Source organism: Perca flavescens, chromosome 6 (genome assembly GCF_004354835.1).
Source record: "Perca flavescens isolate YP-PL-M2 chromosome 6, PFLA_1.0, whole genome shotgun sequence".
NCBI lineage: Eukaryota > Metazoa > Chordata > Actinopteri > Perciformes > Percidae > Perca > Perca flavescens.
The window spans coordinates 7,721,492-7,733,174 of record NC_041336.1 but is presented as its reverse complement, the minus strand read 5'-3'; the positions used below and the strand labels follow the sequence as shown (position 1 = coordinate 7,733,174).

General features: G+C 39.9%; 2 protein-coding genes across 2 annotated transcripts in view; one reads left to right on the top strand and one right to left on the bottom strand.

The window, feature by feature from the left end:
• The window catches only part of dctn3 (dynactin 3 (p22)), a 12,640-nt gene extending 8,814 nt beyond the window's left edge, over positions 1-3,826 (top strand). The window contains exons 5-7 of the mRNA XM_028581166.1: positions 1,421-1,479; positions 1,585-1,644; positions 3,111-3,826. Of these exons, the coding sequence (XP_028436967.1) occupies positions 1,421-1,479; positions 1,585-1,644; positions 3,111-3,197 (206 nt within the window). The 3' untranslated portion in view covers positions 3,198-3,826. The remainder of the gene's footprint in view (positions 1-1,420; positions 1,480-1,584; positions 1,645-3,110) is intronic.
• Positions 3,827-4,302: 476 nt separating this feature from the next.
• Positions 4,303-10,804, bottom strand: LOC114557605 (lecithin retinol acyltransferase-like). The gene is made up of 5 exons (XM_028581165.1): positions 10,798-10,804; positions 7,644-7,724; positions 7,411-7,543; positions 6,073-6,308; positions 4,303-4,799 (listed from the first exon to the last, which is right to left on the bottom strand). The coding sequence occupies exons 2-5, from the start codon at positions 7,704-7,706 to the stop codon at positions 4,623-4,625; spliced, it is 609 nt and encodes a 202-aa protein (XP_028436966.1). The 5' UTR covers positions 7,707-7,724; positions 10,798-10,804; the 3' UTR covers positions 4,303-4,622.
• Positions 10,805-11,683: the final 879 nt, after the last annotated feature.

Here is an 11,683-nt window from a genome sequence, read left to right as displayed (position 1 = left end):
ATCACTACTACCTACAGTATCAGCCACTTCTAATTCATTTTGTATCCATTTATACCATTTTCTTTGGATGCAGTTTCCTTCCACACAATATGTGTACAATGTACCAGTGATACTGTCAGCACTACACACATTCAGCAGTATTTATTAGCAGCGTGTCATTCATTCTGACTACTAAAGTTTGAACATGATTTAAAAGACAATTCCAGCGCAAAACGAACCTAGGGGTTAGTAACAGATGTGTACCCACTTGATCGCTCTCTGGAACATGTTTCCATGCTAATCCAATGGGTTTGTAGCTTGAAAGAAGCTAGCGCGGACCGCTGATTAGCTTACAACGCTAGTATTCGGGGCACAGGCTAAGTAAAAACAAATCGCTATTTTACTAAAAAGGCTCAATATATCACCAAACTTCAACGGTAGCATAATGAGGCTCCCTACATGTTAACCGCAGCATTGAGAACTTTGTAAGTGTACAGACAGTTTATTGAAAAGATAGATTATAAAGACACTCGCGTTCATGTTTATATGCGGCCGGTGTTCTGTCGATTTATGCTACCTATCGAGATGTGCTACTTAGCGGTTCTGCGCATGCGCACGACCCACAAGCATGGTCTGATTCCCCGCCCATAAATCTATGCAACCTTGCGGTCGGACATACGGCCGATACTGTGGTTAATAGAGTAATATCTAATAAATAATTTATTCATTGTACTTTTTGATAGGGTATATTTGTCTATCAGAATACGCTACCACTGAAATATTCAATAAATATAATTTAATAGAATATCAAAATATGCTCCTTATCTCCTGACAGTGCACATGGAGTGAGTAGTGGTGCAATATATAATGATTCTGTTGGGGGAGCATTATTTGATAGGGTATATTTGTCTATCAGAATATGCTACCACTGAAATATTCAATAAAGATATAATGGAGTATCAAAATATTCTCAAATAAACATAAGATGTCAATACTGTTAGAGTTATACCTCTATGGGATTCAGCCTGCCTGCACATTTGGAAATATGCAGGCAAATATATCACATAAGGAAGCACATTTCGATAGGGCAGCGCGACTTGATAGACTCTACTATCGATTTACGCTACGGTAGCATTTTTCGACAAGGCAGCATAGATCGTCAGAACACCGGCATCTTGAAAACCAGTCATGACTTACAGCTGACAATGCAAACTAAAATGCGCGATATAGTCCCTGTTCAACCATGTTGTCATGCTAAAAAATTAAAACTGTTGTCATGCTTTAGAGAGAAATGAATGTCACTAATCTTTTGTTATGTGACTTTCTAGCCTTTTTAGTCAGTAGCGTGGTGTTTTGCGGTGGTGTGGTCCAGCTGCTGGATCGGTAGAGGAGTGTTTGTTCCATCAGGACTGTGTTAGCTGTGTGTTTCTGTTGCCCTCAGATGTACCGGAACACGCCACCAAGCTGCAGCGCCTGTCACAGATTCACATCAAAGAGCAGGTAACCCCCCTCTTTCTCTTTCTCTTTCTCCTTCTCCTTCTCCGTCTGCCTCGTTTCTCTCTTGTAAGATTCTATCTGTTGAGCCAGTGTTTGTCTCTTTTACAGGACCAAACTGAGGCTCAGTCCCTGGAAGTGAAGAACCTTTTTGAGGAATACAACAAAATGGTACTTTTTCTCCTCTAATTTGTTTAATATCTGTCGGTACGCAATCTGTGCCGCCTGCACGATCCACTATGCACATGCACATCAATACGTAGTAGAAAACGTGATGCATTGAAAGACTTGACGGCCATGCGGCACAACTGGCGGCATATTTTTGTAGGCTACGTTTTATGTTATTCATTATGGAGTTAACGGCGGGTCTGTTTTATAAAGATATTTAAATGAAGTGCTTATTGTCACTGATCCAAAACCGTATATCGACGTCCGTGTACTACACCTTGGCGACATTGTTATTTTTGTGACCTGTAGCGTGGGGATGTTGTGATGTTTTTTAAATGTAGCTTACGCTGTGCATTACAAGGTGTTTCCGTGGTTGCCAATCCAAAATAATAAAGGAGTTGTAACATGTTACATGAACATACACCATTTCGGTTACATGTGGAATGTAATGGAGTCTTTCTGTCACTGCAAACCTTCAGTTTCCTCCACACTCCCCATGAAATTCCCACGGTGCAAAGGTGCGCAAGTGGTAATAGGATTATCATCTGCGCATGTGCGAACATGTCGGATCATGCAGGCAGCACAGATCGCATACCCACAATATCATTGAAATAAAAATGACCATAAGACAAAGTATTAAACACAATAACATTCTAAAGTTCACATAATTACAAACTTCTTCTTGTAGTCTCTTATCTCTTGTGGGATAAAAGATAAAACTATTATTTTCATTGTTGATTAATCTGTTGATTATTTTCTCAATTAGTGGTTTGGTCTATAAAATGTCAGAAAATTGTGAAATTTGTCGATCAGTATTTCCCGAAGCCTAAGACGACGTCCCCAAATGTCTTGTTTTGTCCACAACTCAAAGATATTCAGTTGACTGTCACAGAGGAGAGAAGAAACTAGAACATACTGTATTCACATTTCAGAAGCTACAATCAGAAAAATATTCCTTTTTTTTCTATGACTCCTTATTAATATAGTTGGCGATTCATTTAGTAGTTGAGAACCAATCGATTCATCTTTGCAGCTCTAGATAAAATAATTCTAGCACATAAATACTTTAAATAATCAATTTAGCTTTTCTTGTCTTAAACTAATTTGGGTTAGACTTTACTTGAAGGTATCTACATAAGAGTGACATGACACTGTCATGAACGTGTCCTAAACATTATAAACAAGTCATTAACGTCTATGACATAACGCTTCTTTTAGTAAATGTCATTAGTTTTTTGTCATGACAAGTTATGGTTAGGTTTGGGTTAAAACAGTAAGGGTTAGGGTTCATGTGTTCATGACAATGTCATGTCACTCTTATTTAGATACCTTCAAGTAAAGTGTTACCCTAATTTGTCTGATATACTTCAATCGATCCACCGCCCACTGTGATGTGATATGAGATAGAACATTTTTTTTGTCTGCCGGGACAAAGCTCCACCCACTGATCCCTGACCTCTGATTGGCAGATGTTCCTGCTGTCCAAGCAGTTCACCCAGTGGGATGAGACCCTGAGGAAGCTGGAGGAGGCCAAGGGCATTCGGCCCGTGGAGTAGCTCCTGTCAACATACTGATGATGAAGAAGAAGAAGAAGAAGACTGCGCTGTGGCGGGAGCTTTAGATGAGACGCGTAATTGCCGCCCCCCCCCCCACTCCATGATATTGTCTGTTCTCAACAATTCTCAAAACCAATCTTATTTAATAAAATCATCACTAGGAATGGAGCACATGTAAAAATGTAAAAGAACTCGCACTCGTGTGACTGTTCATCAGTCGTCTGGAGGAACTCGCTCCCATCACGTGACGTGTGGTTCAGACAGCTCGGAGATGCTGCTGTTATTTATTTTCTGACAATAGAGCTTTTTATGTTTGCATATATCGACTCAACTTGTAACACATTCTAACACTGCCTCCCTACTGCAGGACAGTCACAAGACTTGTTGTTCTGCTCTTTACCCATGTTCTCTCTCTCTCACACACACACACACACACACACACACACACACAGATATCCTCTTCAAGGCTTTAGATTTTCTCTCTGGATGCCTTCTGAAATGATTTGTAAAAACTTAAATTAGCTTAATTATTCTTTCCTATATTCTGGATTTAAAATGTTCTATATGTCTCCTGTCATACAGCATGACTGCTGTTAACACAATAAATATTACTTTTTTCTTTCACTTTTCTTGTGTGTGTGATGTCACGTATCTGTAAACTGTTATAAACCGCAATCGGATGTAGGGCGCTCTGTGTGTTAATGCACATAGCCTAGTGGTTTACAACAGGTTCCTTTTTCACAGCAACAAAGTGTCCATGAGAAACCCACTGAAGCCCCTTCTGTATACTCACTATGTCATTTTGGAAAGCATCATAAAAGTGTAGGATTAGGGAGGGAGAATGTCAAAAATGTAAAAAAAGCATGTGAATATAATGCTCTTTAAAGCATTATGGTGTATTCTCTTATTTTACTTGTTTCCTTTGCTGTGAAATACTTAAGACACTCTTACTGTAGCTGCATATTACACTGTGTCTACACAGGTGACGTTGCATGAGCAGCATGTCCTCCGTCTCTGTATACTATGGTGGGAATTCTAATGTACATAGGGTGAGATCTGAAATAAAGCTTCAGTCAACAAAGTCTTTTAAGTCTTTATTCTTTGCGCAAAGAAGGTTCAGTACATCACAGAAGAGTCTGAGAGAATGAACGGAGGAACTAGAACACAGAAGCTACATACGAAATTTACGTATGAAAAAGCCTCGTTGTGACAGAACTGAAAGGACAAAAGGTTATGGGAAGAAGCTCTGTGGTTATAATAGAGCGAAAAAAAGCTTGAGGTGTGAGAATATATGAGAACATCCTGACTTGACATTCTTTCTCAAACATTTGTATCAAAGTAGAAACTGCAGATGCTCCTGTGCTGTCAGACCCTGTTCTACATTAAGGAATGTATCGCCCCACTTCCTGTAATGGCCCCTGACTATCACATAAGGAAAATGCAGAAGAGAGCAAGACACACTGAGAGGGTTAACTGAGGGAATACTTGTAAGCCGGCGCCATTGTTGAGCCACCCTTCATTTTCTCTTATGTACTTCACCGCATCTTTTGCACTGATTCTGAATGGGTTGTTAATAGAGTGTGTTTCACCAGTCATGTTGTACTAGAAAAAAAAGAGAAGTGAGATTTAGTTAATTGTGACCTTAATGAGAGATTTGAAAACAATGTGCAATGTTTTATCATTTGAATATATAACACTCAGTAGATCATCTCGGCTATAAACTGTTGCTGGAAGGAAATTTGGAGATTTGAGGCTGCTGTTTAAAACCAACAATCACATTGTATACCACAGCCTCCATGTGTCCCGGTGTCATGCATAATGTCACTACTGACAACTTTTGTGTCAAAAGGTCAGAAGTATTCCTTTGAGACATTTTGGGAAATATGCTTATTTGCTGAGAGATGTCTGTTAAATACAGTATGTAGCTACAGCCAATGAAAATAGAAAGAAGGAACAGTCATACATTATTAGAAGTTTGTATTGGTCCAGACTTTGGTGCCTTTTCTAATGAAGTAAATGGGGCTGGTGAAAAATATTTCCACAAAATAAAAGCACATTACGTGACGTTGCCTGATGTGCGCCATATCTTTCTCGCAAGCCAATCAAAGCAGACTGGGTTTTTCAAAGGGAGGGCTTAAAGAGACAGGTGCTAAAACAGAGCGTTTCAGACAGAGGGGGAATGCATGTATAGACGGACAATAAAAGAAAATAAAGTGTTTTTTGAACATTAAAGCATGTAAACATTTTCTAGTAGAAACCAAAAACAATATTAACCTGAAAATGAACATGACATGTCTCCTTTAATGAAAGACTGGAAGCAAGGGAAGACCACTAGCCTGGCTCTGTCGAAAGAAAGAGAAGAATCGGCCTCGCAGCACCTCTGAAGCTTATTAATTCAAAGATATATTTCTTTAAAAATAAATAGTTCAGAACAGAACTCCTTAAAAAAAAAAAAAACTTGTCGTTTTTAATACAGTTAACAGAAATCAACTCCAGACCTTTTATCTGCGTAATTGATGTTGAAATAATGAGGGAATAGCGCATACCTGCTCATGAAACAGCTTTTGACTCAACTGACCCTTCGCTAAGGCACGCCCGAAAACCGCCACAGCCCAATCGTGTCTTAGCAACCGTAACTAGGCGCAGGAGGTCTGTCAAGCTTTCGAGTGAGGGAAATACGCCTTAGTGTTGTGCAAAACCGATACCTGGTATCCTAAAAGTACTTCACTTCAGTCCTTGCAAATAAGTGTATTTCCCAAAATGTCACACTCTATTCATTTAAGCCTTGGTCTAAACTTAATAAATGTGTCATGCTTTAATAAATTGGCAAGGCAGTATCAAAAATAGTGATGGGCCACTTTAATCAGCCACGTACCTGCAGTGCAACCCTTACTCCGTAACGCACATAGGTAGCAAGGTGTTCACAGTTGTTGAGCAAGAGATTATACGGCCAACAGTTGGCTTTTCGTTCGTTGATGCGTGCGGTCATTTCTGCCTCAGTTCCTGCCTTCCACTCCTTTCCTTTCTTGTCCTTGTATCCATCGAGGTAATTGAACACCTCAGGCTCCTCAGTCATGTCCAGTGTAGAGAAAACACAGGAAGGCTTTTTGTCTATAACCAAGGAATAAATTATTAGATGTTGAAGTGTATTAACACGCTACTTTATTCTGCACATTCTATAACCTGTACTTAAGTTATACCTGAACTATCTATATGTATAATGACCTGAATGAACTCTACCCCACTTTCGGAGGAGACCTCTCTGGAAACATCTGAAAAGTGTTATCAGTGGGGCCCCAAGATAGAGAGGTCATTGTTGAAAAGAAGGCCAGTTGGCTTGTAGCCATTGGTCAATTATTGATCCCACCTCAAGTTATGAAGTATAGATATGCGGTTTCACACAAAGAACTTTAGAGGACCATCAGAGAGTCGGGGTGAGGTCCTCTCTGGGCTCTTCAGAGCTTGTAAATTGATGCTGAATTCTTTGATGTAAATAAACCTTTATAATCAAGAAACAGCATCAGCGGATTCCTCTCCACACAATATTACAGCATCGCTACCAAATACATCACAATGTACAGTATGTAAACATTTACAATACATGTATACTTATTTCTGTCTGAAAGTTATTTTTTTAAACACAAGCCTAGGACTCGACACTAGTGAGCCTTTACCAGGCTCAGTGCTTTAAGCTAGATGCTAACAGCAGATGTGTTTTCCATGGTCAAACTTTAGTTTAGCATGTTAGCATCCTAGCATTTGCCAATTAGCACTCAACACAAAGTACAACAGAGGGGGATTATAATTAGCTTTGCAGGTATTTCATCACACACCAAAGTATTTGTCACATTAACATAATAATGACTCTTGCCACTTTTCCACCTCTCTCCATGAAACATGTTATTTGTATCCAAAATAGAATTCAAAACCGAAGGTTTCTGGATTATCAGAGGAAACAACACCCATTCATGCTAAACTCATGCTCATTTTCCAACAGTGTTTCTCACTCTGCTGGATGATGTTTTAGTGCATGAGTGTTGACATAATTCCAACTTGTGGAGGTAGCTGACAAAATCCCATTCAGCATATAGTCCATGTACTGTATGGTAAAGATGATGCTAGCTGATATCAAACACCTGAGGTTTGTTTTATTGTTGTTCTCACTGTTAGATTGAATTGGTTTACTGCCTTTGGAGTTTCTAAATATACGTACTTATGCGTTCAAATATGTTCTGCCCGTCTTCTTTACCAGGGAGTGTTCTGTTGCCCACATAGACAGCATAGTGCTGGTAGGAAATTCCTTTACAGCTCTTGGGTTTGAAAGAAATGATATCTCCAAACTGGAACTGTTAAAGAAAGAAATGAAAATGGAAGAAATTAATTTACTGATACGTTCTGGAGCACCACAATACGGCATAAATACAATACTGAAAGTTATTAACTTACTCCATTTATGTCGACTGTGATCACCAGCTGAAGGATCACAGCCACCAAGATCAGCTTCCTCATTGTTCCAGGAGTGAACGGCTGTGATGAACATTACAATACTGTAAGGTTATCTGAAACTGATCTTTTACTAAACTCATTTGATTTTTACAAGTAAAGACGTTTTCAAAAAATTTCTAGATCGGAGAATTTTATGCATCAAGGGTAGTTCATATTCTAGATAAGAATGGCAGACACAATGACTAATAAAATATGTTTTAACACCACAAAAACAACATGGACTCAAAACGTTTCCCACGGAATTTAAGTATTCAAGAAATGAGACTGAGTTTGAGGAAGGACAGAAAGTAGAAAAGTAATAAAAAGAAAAGACAGAAAGCAGACAGGAGACAGATGAAATGATGACCTACCACGGAGGTGTTGAGGAGATGAAGTAAGCAGTACAATCACGCTTCTTGACACCCTAAAACTACACACACACACACATACACACACACACGCACACACACACAGGAGAAAGACCAAAAGCAACTGTTGGGGAAGTGATACACATTCACTTATTTCCACTTAGATGCACACTTGTCTTCCTGCAGCTCGCACACTTTTAAGCAGATTCATGCATGCTTGCGCACAAAAACAATCACATATATACTATAATTTAGGGTGACAGTAGTGGCCTAACACACACACACACACACACACACACATATGCTCTTCAAGGCTTTAGATTTTCTCTCTGGATGCCTTCTACCATGATTTGTAAAAACTTAAATTAGCTTAATTATTCTTTCCTATATTCTGGATTTAAAATGTTCTATTTGTCTCCTGTCATACAGCATGACTGCTGTTAACACAATAAATATTACTTTTTTCGTTCACTTTTCCTGTGTGTGTGATGTCACGTATCTGTAAACTGTTATAAACTGCAATCAGATGTAGGGTTCTGTGTGTGTTAATGCACCTAGCCTAGTAGTAACAAAGTCTTTTAAGTCTTTATTATTTGCGCAAAGAAGGTTCAGTACATCACAGAAGGCCTGGTTGTGACAGAACTGAAAGGACAAAGGTTATGGGAAGAAGCTCTGTGGTTATAATAGAGTGAAAAAAAGCTTGAGGTGTGAGAATATATGAGAACATCCTGACTTGACATTCTTTCTCAAACATTTGTATCAAAGTAGAAACTGCCGATGCTCCTGTGCTGTCAGACCCTGTTCTACATTAAGAAATGTATCGCCCCACTTCCTGTAATGGCCCCTGACTATCACATAAGGAAAATGCAGAAGAGAGCAAGACACACTGAGAGGGTTAACTGAGGGAATACTTGTAAGCCGGCGACATTGTTGCGACACTCTGCATTTTCCCTTACGTACTTCACCATATCTTTTGTCTTGATTCTGAATGGGTTGATAATGCAGAGGTTTTCACCAGTCAGGTTGTACTAGAAACAAAAGAGAAGTGAGATTTAGTTAATTGTGACCTTAATGAGAGATGAATACAATGTGCAATGTTTTATCATTTGAATATATAACACTCAATAGATCATCTTGGCTATAAACTGTTGCTGCTCAAAACCATAGACTGTTAATATCCAGTTGTTAAGTCGTGACGTAACCACACTCCAATAATACTGTTTCCGGGTCCAAACGCCGGGTCCGCTCTAATAACGGCTCTGACGCTTTTGCCTGTGTCCCATGTTGTTTAAATAGATCGGAGTTTAAAAAAACTCCGATCGGACCCGCTCCTTCCCAGAAAGCACCGACCCGTTCTCCATCCTGGAAACTTTGACGTGCTTTTCCCCCCTCAGAAGCCTGGACTCAATACTTTAAATGAAACCTGTTAATTCACACTCATGGCTTTGCGTTCTGCATTTGGGTTCTGTTCACCATTAAAACCTAAAAGTTAGCACTTTAGAAATATGTATTAGGCATATAATTGAGATATTTTATGTATAGTATTAAACTGTTAGAATTAGATATTTTCATTTCGTTTTGATTGAACTGTATTTTTGAGGAACTCTACAAAATGAATTTTACAAGACATTCTTCATAGGGAAACCAAAACCCAAAGTAGGCTATAGTATGAAACCATTCATATTGAAAGTAATTGCATATTTGCATCAGTGGCAAAGTTTGCAGCCTTGCTGTGTGCATTTGATTTTTCTTGTCTTTTGCAAAAATAACTCCAAGGCTCAGCTATAGGGGCATTCAGAAAGAGGTGGCCCATTAATGCTGAGTGGCATACATGCTGCTAGATGGTCCCCCTGTGGCCTGTTCTTTAACACTAGAATGGCCAGGACATTTTGAAATGTATATGTGTAATAACTTTGCTAAATAAAACAATACAATCCTGCTGGTACCTGACTTTTCCTATAGAGTCTGTATTTTTATTTAAAATTGTTTTTATATAGCCTACATTACACAAAAGGCAAAGAAAATACAATCACTTTTACCTATTTTGGCCATTTTTTCGCGGTTTTGTTTTTAATCTTTTGCGTGGTTGAAGATGTATCTTGGTTGCTTAGTAATAATCATAGTCTCTGTCAGAGAAACGTAACTCTCGAGTAACAAGTGTGGGCATCACCGATGGGCCGAAGGCAAAGCCAGAGTCGGTAACGTAGGCTACGGCGTGGATGGACTCTGTTCTGAATCAGAAGAAAAGCACCGGGCGCTCGCTCTGTGAAAGGCGCGGTACACGTAGATGGCCGGTAGCTGTCTACGTGTTCATATAACTTTATACATGCTACAACTGGCTGGAATCATTGCACGCATCCTCTCCAAGGACAACAGCTGTAAAATGTCCCGGAGGAAGTTCATGCAGCAACTGGCAAAGTAGCTGAGAGCGGAGTTTATGGAGGAAAAAAAGGGAACTGTTAAAGAAAGAAATGGAAATGAAAGAAATTCATTCACTGATACGTTCTAGAGCACCACAATACGGCATAAATACAATACTGAAAGTTATTAACTTACTCCATTTGTGTCGACTGTGATCACCAGCTGAAGGATCACAGCCACCAAGATCAGCTTCCTCATTTTTCCGGCAGCAAACGGCTGTGATGAACATTACAATACTGTAAGGTTATCTGAAACTGATCTTTGAGGAAGGACACAAAGTAGAAAAAGCAGAAAGCAGACAGGAGACATATGAAATGATGACCTACCACGGAGGTGTTGAGGAGATGAAGCAAGTAGTACGATCAAGCTTCTTGACATCCTGAAACTAACACTACGTACAATAAATATTACTTTTTTTCACTTCTCCTGTGTGTGATGTCTCTCATGTAGGCTATCTGTAAACTGTAGGGCTCTCTGTGTGAAATAACATAAGATATATTTTATTGTCCCCAAATGGAAATTTGGTTTGGACTCTGTCCAAAGACGATGCTGGCTCCCTGTCAAGGAACTGGTAAAGACCTGGTGGTTGTTTGTGAAAGCTTCACAGACAAAATTTAGCTATAGGGCCTAGTCATTTTCATTATTTCACAGCCTTAAAGGGGTGATATAATGCAAAACCAATTTTACCTTGTCATAGTTGAATAATGATATTAGTGGGTAACTAGGACATACATAGAACCTCTAAATCCCATTGACACCTCTTTCCTCTGCAAATCTCACAATTTGAAACTGCCTCTGAAAACGGGCAAATCTCAACAAGCCGCCTGGTTGACGTCAATTCGGCGGCGCCTTCTCATTTGGCTCTAGTCTCTATGTTTGTCACGCCACAACATTTACATAGGCTACACAACTGATCTGAGGTCAGCTTAGTCTTCTGAATAGGTCGCGCAGATCTCAAGGAGTTCAGCGGCCGGTGCTGCCTGTGTTGCTACCTCGCCACCCGGCCCGCCTTCCTTCACAGACCCCGGCCTGCTGTGAGGTACATGGAACTCCGTCACAGCTGGCAGCCCTCAGCACTCCATACCCGCGCAAAGTCACAGTTTTTGGGGTTAATGGACTGACAAACGCCGCTGCCCTGACAGAGCTCCAGGGCCTGCAACTCCCCTCTTCCTGCTAAATGGCCGGTGTGTGTGAGTGAGAGCGCGGTCAGCG

Coding starts and splice junctions, on each gene's coding strand:
- LOC114557605 (XM_028581165.1), bottom strand. CDS start 7,706: ATGAGGAAGCTGATCTTGGTGGCTGTGATCCTTCAGCTGGTGATCACA. Junction 7,544..7,643: donor TCACAGTCGACATAAATGGA/GTAAGTTAATAA, acceptor TTTCTTTAACAG/TTCCAGTTTGGAGATATCAT. Junction 6,309..7,410: donor GAACATATTTGAACGCATAA/GTACGTATATTT, acceptor CCTTGGTTATAG/ACAAAAAGCCTTCCTGTGTT.